At 54.5% G+C, this 24689-nt stretch overlaps 2 protein-coding genes across 5 annotated transcripts; one reads left to right on the top strand and one right to left on the bottom strand.

Moving 5' to 3' along the window:
- Window positions 1-1977: 1977 nt before the first annotated feature.
- Window positions 1978-12982, bottom strand: CRYBB1 (crystallin beta B1). 3 transcript variants are annotated; one of them, XM_040463887.1, is made up of 6 exons: window positions 12854-12982; window positions 11258-11456; window positions 9337-9455; window positions 5648-5780; window positions 3024-3166; window positions 1978-2256 (listed from the first exon to the last, which is right to left on the bottom strand). In XM_040463887.1, the coding sequence occupies exons 2-6, from the start codon at window positions 11423-11425 to the stop codon at window positions 2073-2075; spliced, it is 747 nt and encodes a 248-aa protein (XP_040319821.1). In that variant the 5' UTR covers window positions 11426-11456; window positions 12854-12982; the 3' UTR covers window positions 1978-2072. The 3 variants fall into 3 exon arrangements, with proteins under 3 accessions (XP_040319821.1, XP_040319823.1, XP_040319822.1); XM_040463889.1 differs by having other exon boundaries at window positions 11258-11444; window positions 12854-12963; XM_040463888.1 differs by having other exon boundaries at window positions 11258-11463; window positions 12854-12949.
- Window positions 12983-17209: 4227 nt separating this feature from the next.
- Window positions 17210-24093, top strand: CRYBA4 (crystallin beta A4). Of its 2 annotated transcripts, none has more exons than XM_040463910.1 (6): window positions 17210-17267; window positions 17844-17894; window positions 18514-18632; window positions 20257-20398; window positions 22026-22168; window positions 23762-24093. In XM_040463910.1, the coding sequence occupies exons 2-6, from the start codon at window positions 17856-17858 to the stop codon at window positions 23907-23909; spliced, it is 591 nt and encodes a 196-aa protein (XP_040319844.1). In that variant the 5' UTR covers window positions 17210-17267; window positions 17844-17855; the 3' UTR covers window positions 23910-24093. The 2 variants fall into 2 exon arrangements, with proteins under 2 accessions (XP_040319844.1, XP_040319845.1); XM_040463911.1 differs by having other exon boundaries at window positions 17230-17267; window positions 17848-17894.
- Window positions 24094-24689: the final 596 nt, after the last annotated feature.

Raw genomic sequence — 24689 nt, 5'->3', positions numbered from 1 at the left:
CAAGAAGCGTGAAATACAAGTTCTGAGCGATCAGAGAGCAGCTTGGGTCATATCTCAATGGGGAGCGTGTTTCTCTTTCTTTCTCTTTCTCACCGAATCGCACGTCTTGCTGTCCGCGAGGTCTCACAGTCGGCTCTTGTGACTCTACCGAGTAGAGTGTCGGAGCTTCACCCACGGACCTTAGGAACCGAGGACGGCAATCTGTGTGGCTTGGCTTGGGAATCAGAGAGTCACGGCTGTTCGGAGATAAACTACAGAATCTTGGAGAATCGTGGGAGTTGGGAACCATGGAATGCCAGCGTCAGAGTCTCGGGCCTGCTCGAACAGTTGAGCTGCCCTCGTAGGGACGGGCAGAATGAGTCCCAGGGAATGGAAGCATTTTGCCCAACACTGCAGCTTCTAGCAGTGAGACAGGGCAAACACCCGCATCTACCGATTCCTGCCCCGGAATCTTCTAGTCCAAGACAAGAGAGCCTGTCTTCTCATAGAAGATGCTGGTCACATTAGAGGCTGGAGGCGGGGAGACTGAGGATGGGAGGGAGTGGGAGGGCACGCCTCGGAGGGCAATGACCTTCGGAGTCAGGTGGTGCCTCAACTTTGAAGCTCAGCAAAACCACAGAGTGGGGTTTCAGGAGGCCCCACCCTTCTTCTTTCCAGCTTCATCTCCTGCCACATTCAGCAACTTCTTTCCACCCACCCACCCCCCTCTCCCTCCCCGCTTCTGCCCACACAGCCACCAAGCTAGTGCTCTCATGTCAATAAGCTTTGCTTGGGCCCACCGCAAGCTCTCTCAACCTCTGTGCCTTTCCCATGGTGCCCCAGGCCTGCCAAGTACAGCTGTGTAAGTTGGGCACAGTGCAAAGGTATCGCATTCACACTTTGGGCGTCGCAGATGTAGGCCAAGAAATCCGGGCAGATGGCAGTCAGATGTCTTGAGGAAGAGGTATCATTTTATCATTTGTACAAAGGTGCCATGTGGGATGGTAGTAAGGCCTTGCTGTTTGCTCTGCCTGGAATGTCATCGTTCTTCTTCCCACCAAGCAGGCTCCTGTCCCACCCCTCAAGTTCCCCTCAAACATCCCCTCCGCCATGGCAACACACCCCCCCCCCGCCCACCCTCCTGCATGGATTAAAGGTTAATAACATCAATCAATAATAACTGTGGATATGGGAGTCAATATGGCCTGGCACGGGTTTTCAAAGAGCAAAAGGCATGTGCCATTTGTAGTAGGAGGGATGATTCTCAGTGGAACTTGGACCCGGGATTAAGTAACCCTGCACCGGATACAAGAAAAGAAGGCTCTTTTCAATCTTCTTTGATTATATCAGGGAGAAAAAACTCTGTGTGGCGTGTGTCTCCCATCTCTGTCCGCAACACTTGGTAATCACCCATTTTATCAAAGCACGAGCGGGGCTACAGGCTTAGAGCCTTCAGCGGGCAGGTGTCTGTCTGATACTTGGCCTTCTTAAAAAGTATATTTACACGATTGCTTTCTATCTATGGCATATGATGCTGATTCGCCACTTCCCGTGGTGCAATAAAGCTTCATTTACAAATCAATGCCTCTGAGCGCAAAATAGGAAGTCTGTTTAAATCAAAATATTAAGTAAATAACAAGACAGGTGTCGAGCAGAGAAGGCAAGAAATCAGCAGCGTGCACAAAGGAGCAGAGTTGGAAAGCACAGATTTGTTAAGAGCTCAGCAGTCAGAGGGCCTGGGTTCAAATTTTTGGCTGTGTGACCTTGGGCAAGTCATTTTCGCTCTCTGAGCCTCAGTTTCCTCACCTGTTAAATGGGAATAATTATGCTCCCAGCCACTTAGAGTAGTCCAAAAGAGATCTGAAGAGAACGTGTGTCATGAACTTTTGCCTGTTGTGTTTATTACGAGTATACGTAATTATCAAGACAGAGGAAGTCACATGCCGGCAATGATGGGAGACCCCAAAGCTCGCAGTTATGCACAGACCCAGGAGACAATTTGGCTTTAGGAACTTTTATTTGCACGGGAAAGATGGGCAAACCGGGTCTGGGGGAGGGGCGGGGCAAGGGAGAAGAGCAGAGTGTGGATGGCTTCACTTGGGGGGCTCGGCGGCGAGGACCGGGAAGCAGCCCTCACGATGCCACTGCCTGTCACGCAGGCGACGCACGGCCTGCATCTGCGGCTGGAAGGCCCCCCACTCGTTCCAGTGCCGGAATTCGCCTGGCTCCAGGAGGTACTGGTACCCGCGGTAGCCGGGATATTGATAGCCGACCCAGCTGGAAGGGAAGTAAGGAGGACAGGGTGGAGACGGTCAGCCTCACTGCCTGGCACCCAGATCGCTGCCGGGGCCAGCTCCCCCCATCCCTGCAATCTGTTCTCCATCCCTCATGGGCTTTGGTCACAGGAAGGGGGCGCCGCTCCTCTGTCCTGGCTTTGCCCCTTCTTGGGGCTTCCTATTGGCTTTGGCCAGTAACTCCACCTCTGTGAAAGACCTCAGTTTCCCCTTCTGGAAAGCTATTAGGGGGCCACGTGGAAAAATGTACCTAAAGTACTTCGTGTGCTTGGGTGGTAGGGAGGTCAGTGCACATCCCACCGATGGTGGTGACGTGGGGCTCACACAACAGGATCGAAGGGATGAGAATAGGTTTTGGGGACTGGTTAGCAATGAGGCACAGAAGAAAGAGGAGCCTCCTTTCAAATAGTGGTTTCCTAGGTATGTAAGTGAATTTACATGTAGTGGTTGCGAACGCACAGTCTGATATCAGCAATACTTTCGTTCAGATCCCAGCACCGCTACCCGTTAGCTGTGGGATTCACAGCTAACCAAGCAATTGCTAGGTTTGGTCACACTGACATGTAATTCGTCAGAGTATGAGTCCACTCTCCAGGGGAATAATGCTCTGTGGGTGCAATCCCAGCCCCCAGCACCGGGGAGGGGCCGTGTGGCCTTCCTACGCACCCGATGTTATATTCTAGAAGGGGGACCACCTTTGAGTTCCGTGCTTAAGGCAGAAGCCACGGGCCTGGCAGGAGAGATGCTTACGTTCCACTGGAGACCCTCACGCTGCCCACGCGGTCACGGAAGCCATAGACCCAGAGACTGGGCACATCGTCCTCCTGGATCTCCATGGTGTTGCCCTTGAAGTTGGCACCTTCAAACAGGCAGATCTTGTGCTCCTGGGAGTCCTAGGGAAGGAGAGACCGGGTCAGGCATGTGAAGTGTGAACGGGGCAAAGAGAAGTAACATAGAGGGGCCCCCTGGGTGTGGACAGAGAGACAGCTGAGTCTGCTCGGGCTGCCATGGGCCTTGCCCGGGGCTGCCACTGTCCGGCCTGGGAGGGCCCTCCTCAGCTGTGAAAAGAAGCTATAACGGCCTGTGTTTCATGGAGCTGTCATGCGGGTTACATGCAGTAATTCACACAGCACTCTCCACACCGCGCCTAGCGTACGATTAAGCGCTTACCAAACCCTGTATCCGTCACGGTTATCGTTACAGCCAGGGATGCAGAGGCTCAGAGAGGTCAAGACTCTTGATCGGCGTCGCCCAGCCAGCGAGAGGCAGAGGCTCTCGGAGATGCAATTCATTCCTCCCATCCCAGCCTGCACCCTTCTCCCCTCCGTCCCGCCACACCAACTCTTTTGTAGTTCCTGGGCTCCCAGTTCATCCTTGCTTCAGGGAATTCGGCACCCCCTTTGCAGCGGAAAGGCCCGTCAGGCCTCTTGTGGCTGACTGGGTCCTCAGCCTCCAGCGAGCTGGCTTCCTCGACCACCCCTGGCCGGCTGCCACCACCCACAGCAGAGCCCCCACTAACCTCTCCTGCTCTCCTAGCCCGGGGTGCGTGCCACGTGCTTTGTGATTACAGATTGATTTCTGTGATTGGGTTTTCAGTAGTGGCCTCTTGTGAGGGCAGGGGTCTGGCCTGTCCCGTGAAGAGTTGTGCACGCGGAGCCTGCAACGGAGCCTGGCGGACAGAGGTCAACCGATAGTGGTTGAATGCATGATGGTAAGTGGGAGGTAGGTCCGGTTGGACACCCATCTAATGTCCCAGGAGTGTGGGCTGGGAAGGAGCCAGGGAACCGGGTGGGGAGGGAGCGGGAGCTGCCCAAGGAAGAGACCATGGTGGCCCACACGAGGACAGCGGCCGAGATAGAGAGGGGAGAGGGGTCTGGTGTTCTCAGCCCCGGCGACACCTCCTACCTGGTGGGCATGAGAAAGATATCAGTGCCCGTGACCCGGCCGCAGAGATTCGGATGCAATGGATCTGGGGTGGGGTGCAGGCACTGGGATTTTTTTCCCCCTAGTAATAGACTATATAGTTAAGCAAATACGTCCAACCTATTAGAATTTCGACATGCAAACAGTATAGCAATAGTAATGAGATCGTTTTATTCTTCTTTTTATTTTTGCACTACGTGGTCAAACCCTGGTTTGTGTATGTTACACGGAGAGCACACCTCCATTCAGACTAGTCAAGAGTTAAGCACCCAACAGCCACAGGTGGCTACTCCTTAAGGTATTGGGCAGCAAAGCTCTAGAAGCTACGAGAAATGCCCTGGCCGGTCAAGCCTCCAAACAAGCTTTGTTGACATAGATTGCCTTTTAAGGACCATTGATTGAGAGGTACATCTATGAATTCTTACCAGGGGCCCATTACAGCCTGATAAGTCAGCTCCCAGTTCTGAGAAATATGTTGGGGCGATGCCAAAACAGCTGGCATCACGGACATTCATAGAAGTTCTTCGGGGGGCGCCTGGGTGGCGCAGTCGGTTAAGCGTCCGACTTCAGCCAGGTCACGATCTCACGGTCCGTGAGTTCGAGCCCCGCGTCGAGCTCTGGGCTGATGGCTCGGAGCCTGGAGCCTGTTTCCGATTCTGTGTCTCCCTCTCTCTGTCTGCCCCTCCCCCGTTCATGCTCTGTCTCTCTCTGTCCCAAAATAAATAAAAAACGTTGAAAAAAAAATTAAAAAAAAAAAAAAAAAGAAGTTCTTCGGGAAAACTCCCGTCATGGAGGCAGAAGCTGGTTGCCCTTGGAGATCGACACTGGTGACGGAACACACGGCTGGTTCCAGCATCGCAACCAGCACTACTCTGGAAAAACTGCCTTTCCTGGGGATCGCACCAGTGATCTTGGCTTTGAGTCTTCCTTAAGTGATACTATTTAGCTCAGCTAAATAGTATAAAGGAGCTACTTCAGTATGTTGTCCTATCATCGTGAAGTTCAAGGTGTCCTTCTACGACATCCCTCTTCTCAGCTACCACACAGGCTTGAACCTGCCCCTTGGAGGTTTTGAACAGGCACGGGGATTGTCAGAACTTCTTAGGAGGGTCTATCGTGCAGTCAGGGATGAGAAACAGTCCACAAAGAGAAGCAAGGGAGACACTGAAGTCTCTCGTTCCAACAACTAAGGTAGTGAGTCTCCTCTCTAAAGCGGCAGGGAAGGAGAAAACCATGTCTCGTATGTCTCATTGGTCCAGGGCTCCTAGCAGGGGCTGGGCACACCAGGAACACCTTATAAATCGATGAGCGTCAGGGCCCAGTGCCCTTGGTCATCGTCCCTTTCCTCCTTCTTTCCCTTGCTCGTCCCCCATTGCCTAGCTTGCCATCAGACCTGACCTTTGCTCCTGCCTCCCCACTGATCCCCCAGGACGGGCTCAGGAGCCACTCACCATCTTGATAGGCCGGAAGGACATGAGCCTGTCACTGCGGTAGCTGCTCGACCACGTGTCCCAGCGCGGGTACTCGCCCTTCTCCAGGACGAACATCTCCCCCCGGAAGTTGGACTGCTCAAAGGCGACCCAGCTGGATGTGGGAGGGATGGACAGAATGACGAGGGCCGGGAGGGGCAAAGGCAAGGAGGAGAGAGACCGTTAGCAGAAGCTCTTGGGTTTGAGCCTAGGCTATGTCACTTACAGGCTGTGTGACCATGGGCAAGTGGCTTTACCTCTCTGAGCCTTGGTTTCTCCCTCCACCATGCCTATTTTCTGGAGGCTGGTGGAGGATTCAATGAGACAGTGTGTTCATTATGTGAGCAAAACGTTTCCCCAGTTGTGGGATTCACACACAACTTAAGCGCTACAAGACCCTGGAGTAAAATAAGACATAAGAAGACATTTCCCTTGAAACCTGATTACAGCTAGGGGAAAGTCTCTGTTGGGTGCTGACGAACCTTTGACACTCACTAGTCTGTCTCTCTCTCTCTCTCTCTCTCTCTCTCTGTGATAAGGAAAGAACAGCCATCCACCCAGAGCCTTGAGCAAGCAAACAGTGTAACAGCCCTTCTTTATGTCCATCGTGTTGACTCTTCACCTTTCACTTACAGCGAGTGATACTAGCTTTCCATGTGTGAAACGGATGTCAAGGTTCTTTAGACAGATATTTAATTGTGTTCGAAAGGGTCGTTTGAAATGAAATATACTAAACAAATCAAAGTCTCGGGAGCACAGGGGCAAGGGGCACGCTGATACAGGGGCCCAGATCACACGCTGGATGAGGACTGGTCTGGAATATGGAAGACACCCAGTAATTGGTATGGGGGCAGTGGTAGGAGCATCGCCTTCTCAGACACCTCTGACAATTCAGTGTGACAGTGCATTGGAAGACGTTCAGTCCTCTCCAAGAAAGGATCACAAGCCCGAAGTCACACAGGGCTTTTCCTGGCTTTGCCAGTGTCTCCTGATTAAGGATGGCAAGTGCGCTTGTGTTGAAGGGACCCCCTGGTTCTGGGGGAGGTTGATGAAAAAGTTGAGGCTAAGGGACCCCTTGGCCTTTGCTCTGTATGTGTTCAGGGCGTCTCAGGGAACAAGAGGGGACACTGACATCGGTATCACCTCTCTGGGATCTTCCTCAGAAGGAGACGGGGTGGCGCATGTAGGGGATGGGCTACCACCATGGACTGAAACACTATGAGCCCCTGGAGCCTCAGGTCCTTGTCTGGGGAATGAGCCAATGCCCCCTGGAGTGACAGAATTAAAGATGCAGTTATGGTCCTAGAACGAAGGGGAATCTGCCTCAGCCTGCTTGATCTAGAAGAGATGAGAAAAGGGTGGATGGATAAATGGATAGATAGATGGATGATGAATGGATGGTTGGGTGGATGGGGAGGGAGCCTTGGAAGATGGTGCCATGTAGTAATTAAGAGCATAGACTCTGGAAACTGACCTAGGTTCTAATCCCAGTTTACCATTTATCTGCTGCGTGACTTCAGGCAAATCACTCAAACTCATTAAGCCCCAGTAGAGGAGAGGAGAGATTGCATCTACCTGTGAGGGTCGAAAAACGAATGCACGGACCAAGTCCAGCCCAGAGAAATCTCAACAAATACTATCTTTTATGATTAAAGAAAGAACAAAGCTGCTGGAGGTCTGAGCTGATGGAAAGACAGATTCTGATGTAACTTGCCACCCTGCCCGCCTGTACCTCAGGCGCTGGACCTCAGGGATTCTCTGAGATCAGGAAAGACTTTGTGCCCGCAAACTCTCCCTGTCACCGCTCTGGGAGTCATAATACCCAGTGAGGACCTGTTATAAGAATGAGGACTCGTATATATTTGTTTCAATCTTTTCTCATCTCCTGTGGCTCACTGGAGCCTTACGAGCAAGGAGACAAGTAGGGCAGGGATATTAAGTTACAGATATGGAAACTGAGGTTCAGAGGGGCCCAGTCACCATCTAAGGTCCCGGCATGGTGTCAGGTGTCAGGGTGAAGGCTCCTAGGTTTCAGGCAGGCATGCCCCTCCCTCCCCACCCCTGTGCTGAGGGCACACCCCTCCTCTCCTTCCCCCGCCCGCCTCACCCTCTACCTCCGCCTTTCCCACCGCCCTGCCGGTCCTGACACAGACTCAGGACGCTGGGCCACAGCCCCTCTCCTCTCCTCGTCGGGCACAGCCCCAGAGCGCACACCGAAGACCAGCTGCATCTTTGTTGGAGGAGAAATACTCTGGGTTTGAGTCACTGTCACCAAAAAAAGCCCGAAAACCCAAATTGGCCACATCCGTAGCTTCTGTTCCCAGCTGGGCTTTGGGTCTGAGGGTGGGGCTGAGGCCGTGTTGACCACACCAGGGGTGGGGGTGGGGCAGGAGGTAGAAGTGCACCTCCTTCGCTGAATTTCGCTACACTCACAGGGCAACGGGGAGGGGAAGCAGTCGTCACTGTCACCCGCTATGTTTGGGCAGGCACGAAGTGCCAGGCTGCCTTATCTCTTTTAGGCTTCAGCATAATTCGATGGAGGGGAGTGGGGACCATTACTCTCTCCATTTCAGAGATGAGAAAACTGAGGTTCGGAGACGGTACAGGTGAATGGGGGAGGTGGGACTTCAACTCAGGCCTGACTGACCTCAAAGCCCATCTCTGCCCTTTGGACTGCAGTCCCACGATGCTGGGTATACAGGCTGACCATACCCCTTGGGGGATGGGGGGGCTGGTGGGACAAGAGGCAAAGCAGCCACGTGGGTCCTGTCCTGCACTCTGACCTCAGCAGGGCCTGGAGCCGGTATAGCCACTGCATCCACCAGGCTTTCCATGGGGGTCACTAAGGCCCAGAGAGGCCCGGAGAGCCAGGGGCAGGCTGTGGAGTAAGTGATGAAAACACTGGATGAAACTGACCTGAGTTGAATCCAGGAGCTGCCACTTACCGCTGCGTGACTTTGGCCAAGGGACCTAACCCCTCTGAGCCTCGGTTTCCCCGACTGTGAAAAGGGCATAAGAAAAGCGCCTGCCTTGGGGCGCCTGGGGGCTCAGTTGGTTGGGCGGCCGACTCCGGCTCAGGTCATGATCTCGCGGTCTGTGAGTTCGAGCCCCACATCGGGCTCCGTGCTGACAGGTCAGAGCCCGGAGCCTGCTTCGGATTCTGTATCTCCCTCTCTCTCTGCCCCTTCCCCACTCGCGCTGTCTTTCTCTCTCACAAAAATAAATAAAACATTAAAAAAAAGAAAAAAAGAACAGCCCATGCCTCATGTAGCAATCATCTAGGTAAAGCCCTCAGTCAGTGTCCAGCACCTACTGTGTGCTCAGTGGATGCTGACTGTTTCTCGTAAGGCTGCCTGAGGCCCAGGAGGGAGGCAGTGGGAGAAGCAGGGTTCGTTCCTTCTATAGAGAAAAAGTGTTTCTCCCCCAGAATCGTGACTTACTGTGAGTGTGACCTTACGCTAATCAAATCATCTCTCTGAACCTCAGTTTCTTCATCTGTAGAATGGGAAGGGGGATAATACCACTCCCTCGCGTTTGAAACAAGGCCTGGAAATATTACACGGGTCTCCACTAACATGGAGCAGGTGCCCAGGAAATGGCAGCTACTGTGTTTCATTATTGTTATTCTACTGTGGCCCTGGGAGTGCCCCCCCCACCCCGCCAACACTCACGGTCCCGAGGTGACAATGAGGCTGCGCACTCGGTCGAAGCCACGGTCCGCCAGGTTCAAGCACTCCCCAGAGAATTCCACACGCCGGCCCTGGAAGTTCTCCTGCTCAAAGACCACCAGCTGCAGGAGGGAACCCCCGTCCCCGGTGGGGGAGGGGGCGGAAAGGGGTACGGAGTGAGGGGGGTGGTACACCCCCCAGATCAAGACTTCATTAAGTAACTATATAAGTAAGAGCAGACCCACACGGATCATAGGAGAGTGGGCCACGAACCAAATTCTGTGACACTGTCCTGTCCTCCCTTCCTGACACTTCTGGACTGAGCATCTCTGCACCATCTTTAGGAATTGATGGCTCTTCCTTCCCGCCTTGGTGCTGTTCCTTCTGCCTGGAATGCCCTCTCCAACACACGTCCCCATCCTGGAGCTCATCCATGGTCCCTGTCCTGCTCTAGGCTCAGATGTCACCTCCTCCAGGAAGCCTTCCCTGATACGCTTGCCCCATGCGGGCTTGGTTGAGTGACCCTGCACTGTGCTTAACCCATTATCAGCACAACCAACACGGTCCCTGCTGCTTTGCTTCCTGGCTTCTCTCTGCGCACCCCCTCCCCCTTTATTCAACCTCCAAAGACCAAAGGCTCCTCCAGGGCAGGGTGTGGGGTTGATCTGGTTGTGCACCCGCAGCCTCAGCCTCAGCGCCTGTCACAGAGCTGACGCTCAGAAAGCACTTGCCAGTTCACCTGCCTCAGCGTAGGGGCCTCTGCGCTGAACTTGGGCTCATCCCTCCCTTCACTGGGCCTCCAGCATTTTGTTGTCCCGAGCTGGGAAAAACTCGCCGTTCACTTGAACTGAGGCAAGTGTCCTCCTTCTCTGAGCCTCAGTTTCCCCAGCTATACAAGGAGGAGGTGCACACACCCTTGACCCAGCATGTGCACGCCTCCACTTGCCCTCCCCAGAGGAATCATGGCACGTGGGCCTCAGGAGACACGGACAAGAACGACCCGGCCACACTTGTCGCCAGAGAAAAGCCAGCAGCCACCCAAATGGTCTTCAGGAGTGACGGTCCCACTCTGACACATCAGCTGCCCAAATGAGTGACCCATAGCAACACACAGCAATGTGGCTGACTATTCTGGATCTCGTGGGAGTGGGTGGAAAGAAAAGCGAAAAACCCAAATGATTGCATACAGCATCATTCTAGAAGTTAACAACACGTAAAATACAAACACAGGAATTTCTTTTAATGGCATAATGCATAAAAATGCAGGGAGGCAGGGGCACCTGGGTGGCTCAGTCGGTTCGGAGTCTGACTTCGGCTCAGGTCATGATGTCACAGCTCGTGAGTTCGAGCCCCGCATCAGGAACTGTGCTGACAGCTCAGAGCCTGGAGCCTGCTCTGGATTCTGTGTCTCCCTCTTTATGCCCCTACCCCCTTCACACCCTGTCTCTCTCTCCTCTCAAAGATGAATAAAAACGTTAAAACAATAATATCAAAAAGAACTAACTGCATGACAAAAGCCAGCCACACGCGGACCACATGAGAGAGCACGTCGTGAACCCAGTTCTGTGCACCCCAGTTTGAAACCTAAACCCACCCCAAGCCGAGAGGCTAGATGTTGAGCTCTACGGAAGCCCTTTCAGACCTCAGTGCCTCGAAGAATTTTCCGGAGGGGCTGAGGCCACCTGCAGCTCCTAGAGTACCTCCCAGGGGGCGGGTGGTTCCTGCTGCTAAACCAGCCCACCTCTGTCCCTCCTTCCTTTCTCAAAACTCCGAGCACAGCAGGGGCGGGGCTGGCAGGACCAGCTGGGGGTGGGGGGGGGGGGGGGGGGGGGGGAAGGAGGAGGGGAGAGGGGAGGAGGGGAGAGGGGAGGAGGGAGAGGAAATGCAGGGGTGGAGCCCAGCCACTGCTCCCCGGAGTGCTTACCTTGTAGCTGCCCAGAGGCAGGTCCCCCGCTTTTGTCGTTGGCACGGATGCGGGGGCCAGGGCGGGGCCAGGGCCGGGGGCCGGTCCTGCCGCTGGGGCCCCTTTCCCCTTCCCATCAGGCCCTGTGTTCGCTGCCGCTGTAGCTGAGGCCTTCACAGCCTGAGACATGGTCCCCACCTGCAAACCTCTGCAAAGGAACCTTTGGCCTGGGTCACTCAGGGATGGCGCCCTCAAGCTGTGTCCCAGCCTCGCATTCCCCTCCCCCCCAACCGGCCCCAAGATGTTCGCAGCCCTCTCTGAACTCATTTGTGCGCTCTCTCGCTCTCTCTCATTCTAAGTCCCCTGCCTGGGGACCGCTCTTTCTTGGTAGGCCTTCCCCCAGGCCTCCTGCCACCTGCTGCGGGGGGGGGGGGCCCCCCCCCCCCCCCCCGCCGCCCCCCACCGCCTGGCACACTGCTCATCAGGCTTCTCTGCTGGTTCCATTCAGTTCGCCTCCCCAGATTCATAACAAGATGTCCCATCTGGGGGTCCTTGGGGTAGGTACCTCGGGCACGTCACCAGCATTTGTGATCATGAATGCTGAGCCGGTGCGGTGGGTTCAGTGGGGGCCATGGTATCCCCTCTGAGCTCAGAGAGGGGAGGTGACCCGCCCCAGCACACAGGGCTGCTAAGAGGTAGGGCTCCAATCTCACCTCAAGCAGATGGACCCAGCCGCCGGGTTTCCTTATTCTGATGAGCCCACCCCACCGTCCCCAGCGGCATCGGCCGTAGATTCTTAACCAACACCTGTTCCGGGAATGAATGCCTGCGGATTCTTGACCTCTTCCCGGGTTGACCTGCTGCCTCTGGCATTGGCTGCCAAGGGTGTGTGGGTGCAGACACGGACCCGGACTGGGGCATAATGGAGGGAGCCGAGAGAGTGGGTCGAGTGTATGTAGGGGCTTCTGAGACGAAGCCCTCTCCGGCTGCGTAGGCGCTGGCTGGAGAGGGCTTTGGTCAACGCCTGTGGCTCCTCAGTGCTTTGGGGTCACGGGCGCCTTTGAGGGTTTGAAGAACGCCCTGTGATTGCCCCCCTTTCATTTTGGAGACAATTTCTGGGGATCTGAGGACCCCCTGCCAGTACAGATTAAGGCCCTCTGGTCCCTGGCTGGTTCCTGAAGGCTTTGGGTAAGAAAGAGCTAATTGGGACAAGCAGACCCTCCCCCCCACTTCCCCCAGGAGGGTTGTCGTTTCTCTGCCAAGCTCTGCCCACTCTGGGCAGGCCAGACATCTGGGCCACATCTGTGACTCCCAGGCTCTTGCTTACATCCCTCACAACCCCCATGTCACTCTGGGAATCAACATTCCCCTGAGCTGGCAGTCAGGGTCCTTCCTTCCTGGAGATGTTCCTGTACTCCCTCTCCCTCTCTCTCTCTCTCCCTCTCTCTCTCTTTCTCTCTGCCCTTCTCTGTTTATTTTTATCTCCTCTCTCTCTCACTCCGCCTTTCTCTCTCTTCTGCCACAGCTCTGTTTGCCTCCCCCTGTCTCTCCTCTCCTCTCCTCTCCTCTCCTCTCCCCTCCCCTTGGGCTCTCAGCAGCTGCCGGGTCCCCTCTTACCTGGGGACCTGCTACTTCCTGCTAAAGGACAGGCAGGCAGACGGGCGGACTGGTGCAGTGGGTGACTGGGGGCCGACCCCCCATTTTATAGTCTGGCAGACACCAGGGCCCATGCCCTGTGACACAAAGCTGGAGCTGGCTCAGCAGGCTCTGGGCTGGGGGCGGCCCCTGGGGCCCCGACCTCGCCTAGGTTACTGTGGAGAGCAGCAGTTTCCATTGTGAGCCCAGCTCGCACAGCAGAAACCCTGGCCAGCTGCCACTTTGCCTCGCCCCCGTGCCTGGCCCCTACCGGGAGGCCTTTCTCCAAAAACCCAGCTGTGCTGGGCCCATGGGGTCCCCGCTGGCTGCCAGTCCTGGGACAGGGAAAAGAGGAGCCCCTGGAGGGGGGGGGGTGGGATACTTGGGTGACAGGGGGCATAGCAGGTGCGAAAATGCTTTGTAAAGGCAGATGTGGGTGTGATGCCAAGAGCCCCGCCTACTGAGCGTTTGCTGTGTACTAAGCGCACCACCCAAAGCACGACTCCTGCCATCTTGGTCAAGCCCCAGGGCAGCCCATCTTATCTGGTACTTTCAATGCCCATTTCACAGATGAGCCCGGCTCTCTGAAAGAGAGGTCGGAGGCAGGAACCGGCCCAAACCGGCTGCCCCCGGGGGCCTGTGTGCTTCATTCTCCTGCCATCTGATCTTGGCTCTGGCCTGACTTTCTGCCCTCAGTACAGACGTCAGGCTGTGCTCAGGCCTGTTGAAGGTTCAAAGCCTGAGTCCTGTTCCTCCATCCACATTGAGCCCAGATTCCTCCTCCACTCTTCCCTGACCTGCCTGTAGAGGTCCCCCCACTGCCCCCTCCCCGCCCTAAGCTGACCCCGGGGACAGAGCTGGTGGCCAGGAACACGACTGCCAACTGGAAGCTTCTTCCTTGGGGAAGCCCCGAACCCCGCTCCCTTCTTGTCCTCTGCTGGATCCCAGCACTGGCACAGAGGCCACCCCCAGTCAATTTGGGGGGACTAAATGGTCCCGCCAATGGCTCATGATGCAAGCTGGGGCACAGGGGGAAACAGGGGAACCAGGGTGAGGGAGAGAACCGGGGTGACTGGCCGGGAGAAGTGGAGAGGCACAGAGAGAGACGGAGACAGAAATGCAGAGCCGCAGTGGGGGAGACGGACGGTGAAGGGGAAGAGACAGAAGGCAAAATAGAGCAAGAAAAACTCAGAAAAACGGAACAGACACCAGAAGTCACATCTTCCAATTCCTTCCTTTTGCAACCGGGGAGACGGAGGCCCAGCCGGAATGGGTGACTTCCCCAAGGTCACGGAGGGTGAACACATGGTACTGCTGGGGGGGGGGGGGGGGGAACTGAGGAGGGGGGGCCCCCCGCCCCCCGGCCCCCCGGCCCCGGGGGGGGGGGGGGGGGGGGCCCCCCAACCGCTGAGCTGGGTCAGCCTGCAGCCTGGCCCCCTGGCCCCAGGTAGTGGTGACAGCATGGGTTCCTGCCCCCTGTGTGGGGGGTCCAGGGACCCAGGCCCCACAGAACTCAGCTCCGCCTGGAGATCACGCTGGCCTGGGGCCAGCTCTGCCGGCTGCCCCTCCACCCCCCCACCCAACGTCCCCTCACTTCCCAGCCTCTCTCTCAGCCTTTCATCCTCGGCCAAGGCCTGGGGGGGGGGGCAGGAACCCCAAGATGGGGCACCCCCGGGAACGGGGGCCAAGCCGCCGGGGGGGGGGGGGGGGGGGCGGGGGGAACCACCCACAGGTCTGGGCTTCAAGGTCAGGCTGTCTGGGAGAGTTCCATGCTCCCTCGTGGCAATGGGCCCCCTGCCAAAGAGTGGGGGTAGAGGTAGGGGATGGCCCCCCATGCTGGGTGGCTACACCCTGAGCATTTTTACTGACTTGGGTCCCGCAAGCCTCACTATGAGGGGCGGTCTCTGGGATGCATCCTGTTTACAGATGAGGAAACCAAGGCAAATCCTTTTCTCCATTCTCAGCCTGGGAGCTCATCCCTGAAATGGAATTGGGAGTTACTTCTTTTGAATTCTTCAACCCAGGCTCTTGAAAGCAATGTACTCCTGCTTTTCCACGAAGAATTCTTGTATTCATGTATATAGTGATATATATTCATGTATATTCATGATGTATATTAATGATGTATATTCATGTATATTCATGTATATCTTGTATTCACGTATATAGTGATGTATATTCATGTATATAGTGATATATATATACGTCAAAGTTTATTTATTTATTTTGAGACAGAACGCATGAGCAGGGGAGGAGCAGAGAGAGAGGAAGAGAGAAAGAATCCCAAGCAGGTTCCACACTGTCAGCGCAGAGCCTGACTTGGGGCTCGAACTTACGAACCTTGAGATCATGCATGACCTGAGCTGAAATCAAGAGTTGGGCGTTTAACCCACTGAGCCGCCCAGGCGCCCCCCACCCTCCACGAAGAATTATTTAATAGGAAGTCATTTTTGCAACTTTATTGAGCTGTAATTGACACATAACTTTGTGTAAGTATAAGGTGCACAGTGTATTGATTTGATGCACGGGCGTGTGTTGCTGTTTTGTTTTGTTTTGTTTGTGCTTGAGAACAGGTAGGATCTACTCTCTTAGCAACGTCCAAGTAGGTGATGGAATATCATTAGGTGCAATCACCATGCTAGGTCCCCAGACTTCTTAATCTTACAAGGGGGGTTTGCCCCCTTTGAACAACATCTCCCCGTGTCCCCCACCGGCCAAGCCCTGGAACACCACTTTACTCTCTGTTTCTATGAGGGTTTTTTTTTTGTTTTTTTGGCAGATCTCATGTTATATAAGTGATATCATACGGTATTTGTGTTCCTCTGTCTATTGCAAATGGCGGAACTTTCTTCTTGCTCATGGCTGAGTCATACCCATGTTTATACGCCACATCTTGATCCGTTCATCCGTTGGTGGACACTCGGGTTTCCCCCACGTGTTGGCTGTTGTGAATAACACTGCAACAAACACGGGGGTACGGGTATCTTCATAGTAATCACCTTTATTATTAGCAATGATAATGACAGTGAGGAGGTGCATAACGCTTTCTGTGTTTCAGTTCAGGAGCGGCAAGTGTTGTTCGTGGGTAATCACATTTATCTGCACATTACCCCTATCTCTTAGGCTGAGCCCAATTTATTCTTCATACCCATTTTGTACACGGGGAAACTGAGGCTCAGAGAGATTAAGCCACACGCTCAAGTTTTCCAGCCCGTAAAGGGAGGTGCGGACCCAGGCTGCTTGGCCGCAGAGGTTGCGTCCCTGGCCTTTTATCTTTCGTGATAGCCCTTCATCAGAGTCACGCATTTGATAAGGCTGCCTCTAACCAGCCCTGGAGGGAGCTAATGTTGCCATTTTGTAGGCCATGAACTTGAGATCAGACATCCTCCAGGTCACCCAGATGTTAAGAGGCAGGGCTGGATTTCACCCAGAGCGATCTGGTTTCCAGCCACACTCGTTCTCCGCTGTCAGTGGCCCCTCCTGGGTCAGCCCTCGGAGGGTGGGAGTGTGGGGACGGGTTACCCAAAGCAAATCTTACCCCCCCTGGATATCTGACAGGTTTATTTGCACAGCAGCGTTCACACCCACCAGCTCCTTTATTCTGCCTACAGAACCACCTGGACTCCTCTTTGAACTCTGTGGGTCCTGGAGATCTTGGCCCCTGCCTGCCTTTCGTGCCGGGCTCCCTCTTTCAGGGTCCTGGAACTCCAGCTCAATTGGGCTACTGGCTCTTCCTCGCACATATGCTCCCAAGTTCCCACCTCTACACTTTTGCTTAGAAAAAGCATTCCCTGAAGCTCACCTTGTATACATCCTCCTCACCCTTCAGAGTCTCGTGGCTGCCTTCAGAGTCTTGCTAAATGCCACCTCTGACATGAAGCCTTCCCTGATTACCCCTACTGGAAGAGGAGCGGGTGGGGGAGGAGGAGATGTACAGACATTTGACGAACGTTTTCCCTGTGGTAGGCATGTTACATAACCTCACGACAACCCCGTGATATAGTTTGTTCTTGTCCCGTTTTATAGGCGGAAATGGAGGCGAAATGACCTGCCCCAGGTCGCACGGCTAGGAAGGGTGAGGGTTTGGACTCCCTGTCCAGTGCTCATTCTCCTGCTCCAATCGGGAGTCTCATGGAGCTGATGAAGGTAGAACTTCCTTTTTTTTCTTCTTCATGGCTGATCCCTGAGGGAGGCCACCTGACCCTCTCCCTTCCAGCTGTAGGCAACGCTGCTGACACCTCTCAGTCGGGACTCCAGCCAGGACTGGCTTTTGTTCCGGCGGCTCACATGCTGAGTCCGAGCTTTGTCTCCCAGGGGCCCTCTCCCCTCCCTGCCTATAAGAGCCTGACCTCGGCCGGTCCCTGCACGTTCTGGCATATTCTCTGGGTCCGTCTTGGTAAGTCCCAGGCTTGGAGAAAGGGTGGGATCCACGCTCCGAGCGAGCACTGTGGGAGGTGGGGAGGCCAGGTCTCCCATCCTGGGGACGTCACTGTGCCATGCTGAAGGTCATCCTCACCTTAACCAAGGTCAGGCCCCAGACATCAAGGCCAATACGTACTACCTTCATTGAAAAGCAGAATTATCCCTACAGTCCCGTTGCCTCAATGGCCACCGTGAGAGTCGCCTCTTTGGGTCAGGTGTCCTCTCGCGGGGAGGGGGCTCTCTCAAACTGAGCACGCTGGCATTTGCTGGAGTGATGCATCCCACTGGCAGCCGCGGACAATGTCCCGTAGTGAGCGGATAAATTAGTACCGAGCAGGGCTCAGAGGCAATGGGACCCGGAACGGTGAGTTGTGAGATGGTGTGTAGAATGGAAGTAAGGGAGATGATGTTAGTCACAGATGGGAAGAGGAGAGGGCCCCGTCGCATCTGGACGCCATCTGGCTCCCGACCCTGCCCAAACGAGACTGTAGCATCCAGAGGGACAGCGGAGGGGCGGGCCAGAAGCTTATCATGCTCTTCTCTTGCCTAGGAAGCTGGCAACATGGCCCTGCAGTGCACCAAAACCACAGGACATTGGAAGGTAGGCAGACCCACGGGGTGCTGTCTGAGGAGTGGGGGTGGGGCCGCAGAGATGGGCGACGCCCTCGGTCCTCCTCCCCTGAATCCCCACCTCACGCTGGGGCCATGTTATGAGAGCCCATTTTGTAGGGCATGCAATCAAGGCCCAAAGAGGGGAACGGGCTGGCCCAAGGTTACACACAGGGGTCTCGAATCGCACTTGGGTCTTCTAGCCCCCAGATTTAACCGTTACACAGTGGCAAACAGGTGACTGCACACAGTCTCTGGGCACGGTTTCTTCGGCCTCCGCTGTGTGAAAATGCGTTTGTTTCCAAATCAGCCTTTAAAAACTAGAGGGTCCACAGAAGAGTCCAGATATAGTGATGGTCTTGAGACACTGGGAAATCTGGCCGGCATCTCCAGGTGGCAAAAAATAGGTGGCGCTGAGCTGAGACCACCCCTTGGCAGGGTCTCTTCACCCACCTGGCTCCCGGAGACATCTGAGTTTGCGATCCCTGCCCCGCCCCCGCCCCCTAGGCCTGGGGTGAGGTCCTCGTCCCTCACCCCACCCCACCCCCCCCACCCCCCCACCCCACCGGACTCTGATTGAGGCTGGTCTTCACCTTTTCCCTCTGTCACAGATCGTGGTGTGGGATGAAGAGGGCTTCCAGGGCCGGAGGCATGAGTTTACGGCAGAGTGCCCCAGTGTGCTGGAGCTTGGCTTTGAGACTGTGCGATCTTTGAAAGTGCTGAGCGGAGCGTGAGTCTGGGCTGGGGGTGGCGGGGGCGGATCTGGGTTGGGATGGGGGCGGACAGGAAGGGATCTAGAAAGGGGTGTTCTAGGCCCTAACTTCCCAGACTCTAACGGTACCGGTGTGCCTTCCTTGGGTTTGAAGTGCTGGGGAGTGGTATAAGGTTAAGCAGGTTGTGCACTGCCCAAATGCAGCAGGCAACGTTCATGCAGAGCCTGCCCACTGGATGAGGCAGCCCTGTAGGGGCAGATCTTCCGAACCAAGTGTTGGGTCTGAAATGTGCCTCTTTTGTGTAAATTGAAAGCCACATATGGCCATTGGGAACTTATTTGGAGCCAGTGCGACTAAAGGACTGAAAAAAATTTTTTAACATTTATTCATTTTTGAGAGACAGGGTGCGACGGGGGAGGGGCAGAGAGAGAGGGAGACACAGAATCTGAAGCAGGCTCCGGGCTCTGAGCTGTCAGTACAGAGCCTGACGCGGGGCTCAAACTCACGGACCTTGAGATCGTGACCTGAGCTGAAGTCAGACCCTTAACTGACTGAGCCACCCAGGCGTCCCCAAAACTAAAATTTTCATTTAACTTAATAGAAGTGTGAATTTAATTAGCTACATGGGGCTAGTGGCTACGAGAGTAGGTGGAAGTTTCTAAAAGTTTGGGAAGTAGCTTGAAAGGAGAACAAGGTTCTAAGTGATTCGGAGTCACTTTAGACTATGCCTGTGAGTGCCACGGAGGTCATCTGGGGTGGTATTTATGCACCTCACACCCAGGGAAACACTCTTCTAGCTTCTGCTCTGCACAGATGGGGAACTGAGGGTCAGATGGGAGCAGAGACCTGTCCAGGGCTGTGTCTAGCAAACCGCTAGGCTTTGCCGGGGAGGAGACAATAACCTCAGGTTCATTACTTACATGCGACAGCTTGTTTCTTATGCAGACAGCGAAAGCAAGGGCACCATGGTGGCAGCCGCGTCTCAGGCCCCACAGGAGGACACCAGAAGGGGCCGGTGACAGCAAGTGCGGTGGGCGCCCCGCTGTTGGGGAGCCGCTCCACGCTTCGGCTGGGGCTCGCTGCTAGACCCTGCAGGGTGGAGGGCGGTGGACAGTCCCATGTCTCAAGGGACCCTGAGAGTAATCGTCTCATGGAAGCCTTCTCAAGAAAGGGAGGTGGGTGGGAATGGTCCTTGGCCGCTCCTCACAAGACTGCCTGTCTCCCCGCGTTCCTGGAGGATCACAAGGAATCCCACCAAGGCTTAGGTCAGCCTGTGATCGAGCCGTGTCTCCACGGCCCAGAGGACCGCATGCAAGATGGTCAGGCACCGGCACAGAGCAGTTCCCCCACCCGAGGGACACACAGCAAGGCAGTGGACTGCAGGGTCTGGACTAGGTTTCTTCACCTGAGCACAGTGGGCGTCCGGAGCCGGATACTTGTGTTATGGGGGCTGTCCTCTGCGTTCGGGATGTGTCGCAGCATGTCTAGCCTCTTCCTGCAGACACCCTCTCCTCCCTCCTCCCAGCGTGACAACTAAAAATGCCTCTAGACGTTGTTCAATGCTCCTAAATGATAACCACTGATCTTGCACTTGGGGCGAATGGTCTCTTACCTCCTGCTCTCTCTGCCCTCTGTCTGCAGGTGGGTAGGTTACGAGCACGCTGGCTTCCAAGGGCAGCAGTACGTGCTGGAGCGGGGCGAGTACCCGTCCTGGGATGCCTGGAGCGGCAACACTGCCTACCCAGCCGACAGGCTCACCTCCTTCCGACCGGTGACCTGCGCTGTGAGTCGCGCCACCACCTCGTCCCAGTGGGGACTTGGGAACAGAATATGCCAGAGTTCACATCCTCTTGTCACTTAAAAAAATTTTTTTAACGTTTATTTATTTTTGAGAGAGAGAGAGAGAGAAAGAGAGAGAGAGAGACAGAGAGAGAGCATAAGTGGGAGAGGGGCAGAGAGAGAGGGAGACACCGAGTCCGAAGCAGGCTCCAGGCTCCGAGCTGTCAGCACAGAACCCAACACGGGGCTCAAACTCACTGACTGCGAGATCATGATCTGAGCCAAAATTGGACGCTTAGCCCACTGAGCCACCCAGGCACCGCCATCTTCCTGTCACTTCCGTGTGACATGGCTTCCCTCCCTTCTCTGAGCCTCAGTTTCTTCATCTGGAAGTGGGGCCATTTCGTGGGGAAGAAGAATGGGTAACATCTGGACAGAGACAGGTGCAAACGTTGTGCCCTTTGCGACTTTGGTTAAGATTTGAGCCCCTGCGTGTTTGGTGCCCCTCTTTTCATGACTCGGGGATACTGGCAGATAAGGTGGGGAGGAAGGTTCTATTTCTTGCTCCTGATTCCTTACCAGTGTTCCTGACTGTATGCTTTAGCTACTGTTTATGGAGTCGGGGGTGGAGGTGGGCACCGTTATCCCCATCTTACAGACGAAACAGCCGAAGCTCGAAAAGGTGTATTGTTTTTCTCCAAAGGCAACTTTTATTAATTTAAAAATCATTGATCATCCAGAGTTCAGGAAAACACCTGATATGGCAGAGTAAGAAAAGTCTCTCATCTCCACACCTCTGAGACAGAAGCCCCGTCGTAAAGGTGCTGGAGACTTCCTTTGGTCTTGTTTGTTACCCACAGATTCTGCCTGTCCCAATCGATACTGACATCTGTGTCTGTATCTATACACCTATATCGTCTATATCTCTGTTTCTAGGCCCACTCGTAACTTTGTTATAAAGATGGAATCACAACGAACGTCAGGCTTGGAAGCCAGCTTTTCTCCCTGGGCAAATACATCACAGTCATCCTCCTGGGTGATTAAATCTCTTTGACAGCATCGCTGTTCATGGCTCCCTAGTGTCTCAGGGTGTGAGTAAACTCATTTGCTCATGTGTTTATTCCACAATGGCCCAGGCGCTGTGCCGATATAGGGACCCCTGGTGGACTGTGGCAGATGCTATCCCTGATTTCACACAGTTTACAGCTTCCGATTTCATTTTGCCCTCCAAACGAACCTGACAAGGAGAGGAGGTTAGCTTCATTTTAGGGGTACGGCAAAAGGGGAGAAACGTTGTGTGACATGTCCAAGCTGGTACATGGAGAGTCCGGATTTGAACCCAGATCTCAACAGTCCTCTTCTTACCTCCGTCTACCACCGGATCCCTTTTCTCTTTTCCTTTCCTTTCCTTCCTCCCTCCATCTCTTCCTTCCTTTCTTTTTCTTTGTGTACATTTCTGGAAAGGCAAATGCTATACCCTCGTAAGGTTTCTGTTGCTTGCTGCCTTACTGCCCTTCCAAAAGGTTCGCAAGGAAGGCTGATGGGGGTGGGGGTCAAGGGCAGGGGCTTAGCAGGGACCCCTTGGTTCTCAGCTGGGTGTCTGGTGGCCTGACAGTTTCCTCTGCCTACAGAACCATCGTGACTCGAGGCTGACCATCTTCGAGCAAGAGAACTTTCTGGGCAGGAAAGGCGAGCTGAGTGATGACTACCCCTCCCTCCAGGCCATGGGCTGGAATGGCAATGAAGTGGGCTCCTTCCATGTCCACTCGGGGGCGTAAGTGAATCCAAGGCTCTGCCTGGCGGGGAAGGAGAGGCTGTTGGGTGGGACAGGGACATCTCTTGTGAAAACTGTATGCTGGGGACTTTGGGGCTCTGACGCTCACAATCCGGAGGAGGACACTCAGGCACAGGGAGGTATCAGGTGGAATTTGTGGGGTTGCAAGTGGTAGATTCCCGTATCAACCTGACATTGTTACCAAAGGATATTTATTGACCCTTGTAACTAGCTTCAGGCATGGCTGGATCCAGGTGCTACAGCAGGGCTCTCTCTTTCCTGTTCTGTCTGTCTCACTGGGGCTATAATCTCAGGCAAGCTCTCCCCATGCAAAGACAACAGTGAAGCTTCTTACTCCAGCCCGCCCCAGGAAGGGCGCCTCTTTTCAGTGATTCCACCCAACGTTCTCAGAAAGGCTCTCATTGGGCCGATTTGGGTCGTGTGCTCAACTCTGAACCAATCGTCATGCTGCAGGAAGGGGGTGGTCTAACTGGCTAGGAACAGTCACATGCTCTTCACCAAATGAGCATTTTCCCAGGTTGACTGGGAGGTAGCGGTGGGTGGCAGGGGTCTCTCCCCAGAAGAGAAGAGAAGGGATGTCCAGCCATAAAGAAAACGGTGTGGCTCAAGCACCGTGTTCCACGTCAGCAGCAGCTGGGTGACCAAATCTAGCCCAGGACGGACTGACCCTTCCCACCCTTTCCCACAGGGGCTGGCAGGTGAGGCCTGACATGTGAGGTCTTCACTTGGGGAGGACGATACCGTCCCCTTCTAGGCGCCCTTTGGCCCTTGGCAGGGGTGAAGGTGGGAGGGCTTTTGTTTGTTTGGTTTTGGTTTTTGGTTTTAAGTTTTCTCAGGAACCATCAGAGGATCTTGTTGTGAGTGGGATGAACCTCTTGTGGTTCTTGGGTCCACTTCTCTCTTGCCAAAGAAGAAAGAGAAGCTCAGAAAGTGAGACACTGAGTCTTGACCGGTCCTGAGCAATGTAGGGGTCGATGAATTGAAACAACGTAGCCCGTTTCCTTGGAAGGGCTTCTGGCTAAGGAAGGAGGGAAAGGAATAGGATTCCCTCCCTTTCTCCTTCCTTCGTTCCTTCCTTCCTTCCTTCCTTCCTTCCTTCCTTCCCTCCCTCCCTCCATAGTTATCAGCCCCTCCTCTGTGCTGGGCATTGCACTAGGAATCAGAAATCCCAATGAACGAGGCACACACACCCCTACACCTAGGAGCTCACCTGCTGGCGGAGGAGTCTGACATTTTACAAATAATCTCATAACTGTCTAATTATACGAGAACTACCCAGGACCCATAAGGGACTGTGTGGCCTGATTTGGAGAGCAAGTCCTCAGAACAAGCTGAGACCCAGAGGACAAATACAACTTGGCGGGGGGCCAGGCAAAGAATGGCTGGAATGGTGTTCTTGGCAGAGGGAACAGCATGATCAAAGGCCCAGTAGTGGGGGGAGCAGGGCACATTCCGGGCACTGAAGGGAGGCCAAGATGGCTGAAATGTGTCTGTAGCGAGTCCCTTCGTCCCCCGTGTGCTCACCTCGCTGATGCCTCTCTAGGGTAACCGTCTGCCTCTTCCCTTTCCCAGCTGGGTGTGCTCCCAGTTTCCCGGCTACCGAGGCTTTCAGTATGTGCTGGAGTGTGATCACCACTCGGGCGACTACAAGCATTTCCGAGAGTGGGGCTCGCACGCCCAGACCTTCCAGGTGCAAAGCGTCCGCAGGATCCAGCAGTGAGCAGGGGGGGACCGGCGCTGAGGAGCCAACGCGTGCTTGTCTGGACGGAGGAGCTGTGGCGGTCCTTCCGTGCCCTCTCCTCTGCCTCCCCCTGTGCCCCGTGTGAGCCCAGCACCCATGTGAGCCAGTTCATGCACAGTCAGCACGAAAAACAAAAAGTAATAAAAAAGAAGGTCTAGTGTTAGCTTGTGCTTTCCGACGTTATTAATCCTTTCAAAGAACCGGTCTTTTGCTTGGTTGGTGCACTTGATCATTTGCCTGCGTCTTCCTTCATTCAGCTTTACTCTTCTCTTCAGTATTTCCTTGCTTCTATTTACTTTGGGTTTACTTTATTCTCCACATCTGTAGCTTCTTCTTTTTTTTTTTTTTTAATGTCTATTTATTTTTGAGAGAGACACAGAGTGCGAGCAGGGGAGGGGCAGAAACAGAGAGGGTGACACAGAAGCCAAAGCAGGCTCCAGGCTCTGAGCTGTCAACGCAGAGCCCAACGCGGGGCTTGAACTCGGGAACAGCGAGATCATGACCTTAGCCGAAGTCAGATGCTCAACTGACGGAGCCACCCAGGTGGCCCCACATCTGTAGCTTTTAAGGGTAGTCTCTTGGGTCATTAATTTTGGGCCCTGTTCCCCACCCCCTGCCATATATTCATTTAGAGCTATCAATTTCCCTACGAGCACAGCTTTGGATGCTCCCCCCAGATTTGAATTGGACGTGTCTCCATTATCATTCAGTCGGGTATTTTCTGTTTTCCCTTGTGATTTCTTCTTTGACCCATGGGTT

This window comes from Herpailurus yagouaroundi, unplaced genomic scaffold (genome assembly GCF_014898765.1).
Source record: "Herpailurus yagouaroundi ecotype Mexico unplaced genomic scaffold, PumYag 428, whole genome shotgun sequence".
NCBI lineage: Eukaryota > Metazoa > Chordata > Mammalia > Carnivora > Felidae > Herpailurus > Herpailurus yagouaroundi.
Note: the sequence above shows the minus strand (reverse complement) of the source record. Positions and strands in the feature narration are given on the sequence as shown.

Bases quoted from the DNA above. Each gene is read 5' to 3' on its own strand.
- CRYBA4 (XM_040463910.1), top strand. From the start codon at position 17,856: ATGGCCCTGCAGTGCACCAAAACCACAGGACATTGGAAG. The intron at 18,633-20,256 runs GTGAGTCTGGGC...CTCTGTCTGCAG, and splicing joins TTGAAAGTGCTGAGCGGAGC to GTGGGTAGGTTACGAGCACG. The intron at 20,399-22,025 runs GTGAGTCGCGCC...CTCTGCCTACAG, and splicing joins TCCGACCGGTGACCTGCGCT to AACCATCGTGACTCGAGGCT.
- CRYBB1 (XM_040463887.1), bottom strand. From the start codon at position 11,425: ATGTCTCAGGCTGTGAAGGCCTCAGCTACAGCGGCAGCGAACACAGGG. The intron at 9,456-11,257 runs GTAAGCACTCCG...TCCCTCCTGCAG, and splicing joins TGCCTCTGGGCAGCTACAAG to CTGGTGGTCTTTGAGCAGGA. The intron at 2,257-3,023 runs GTAAGCATCTCT...CTTCCCTTCCAG, and splicing joins GTGAGGGTCTCCAGTGGAAC to CTGGGTCGGCTATCAATATC.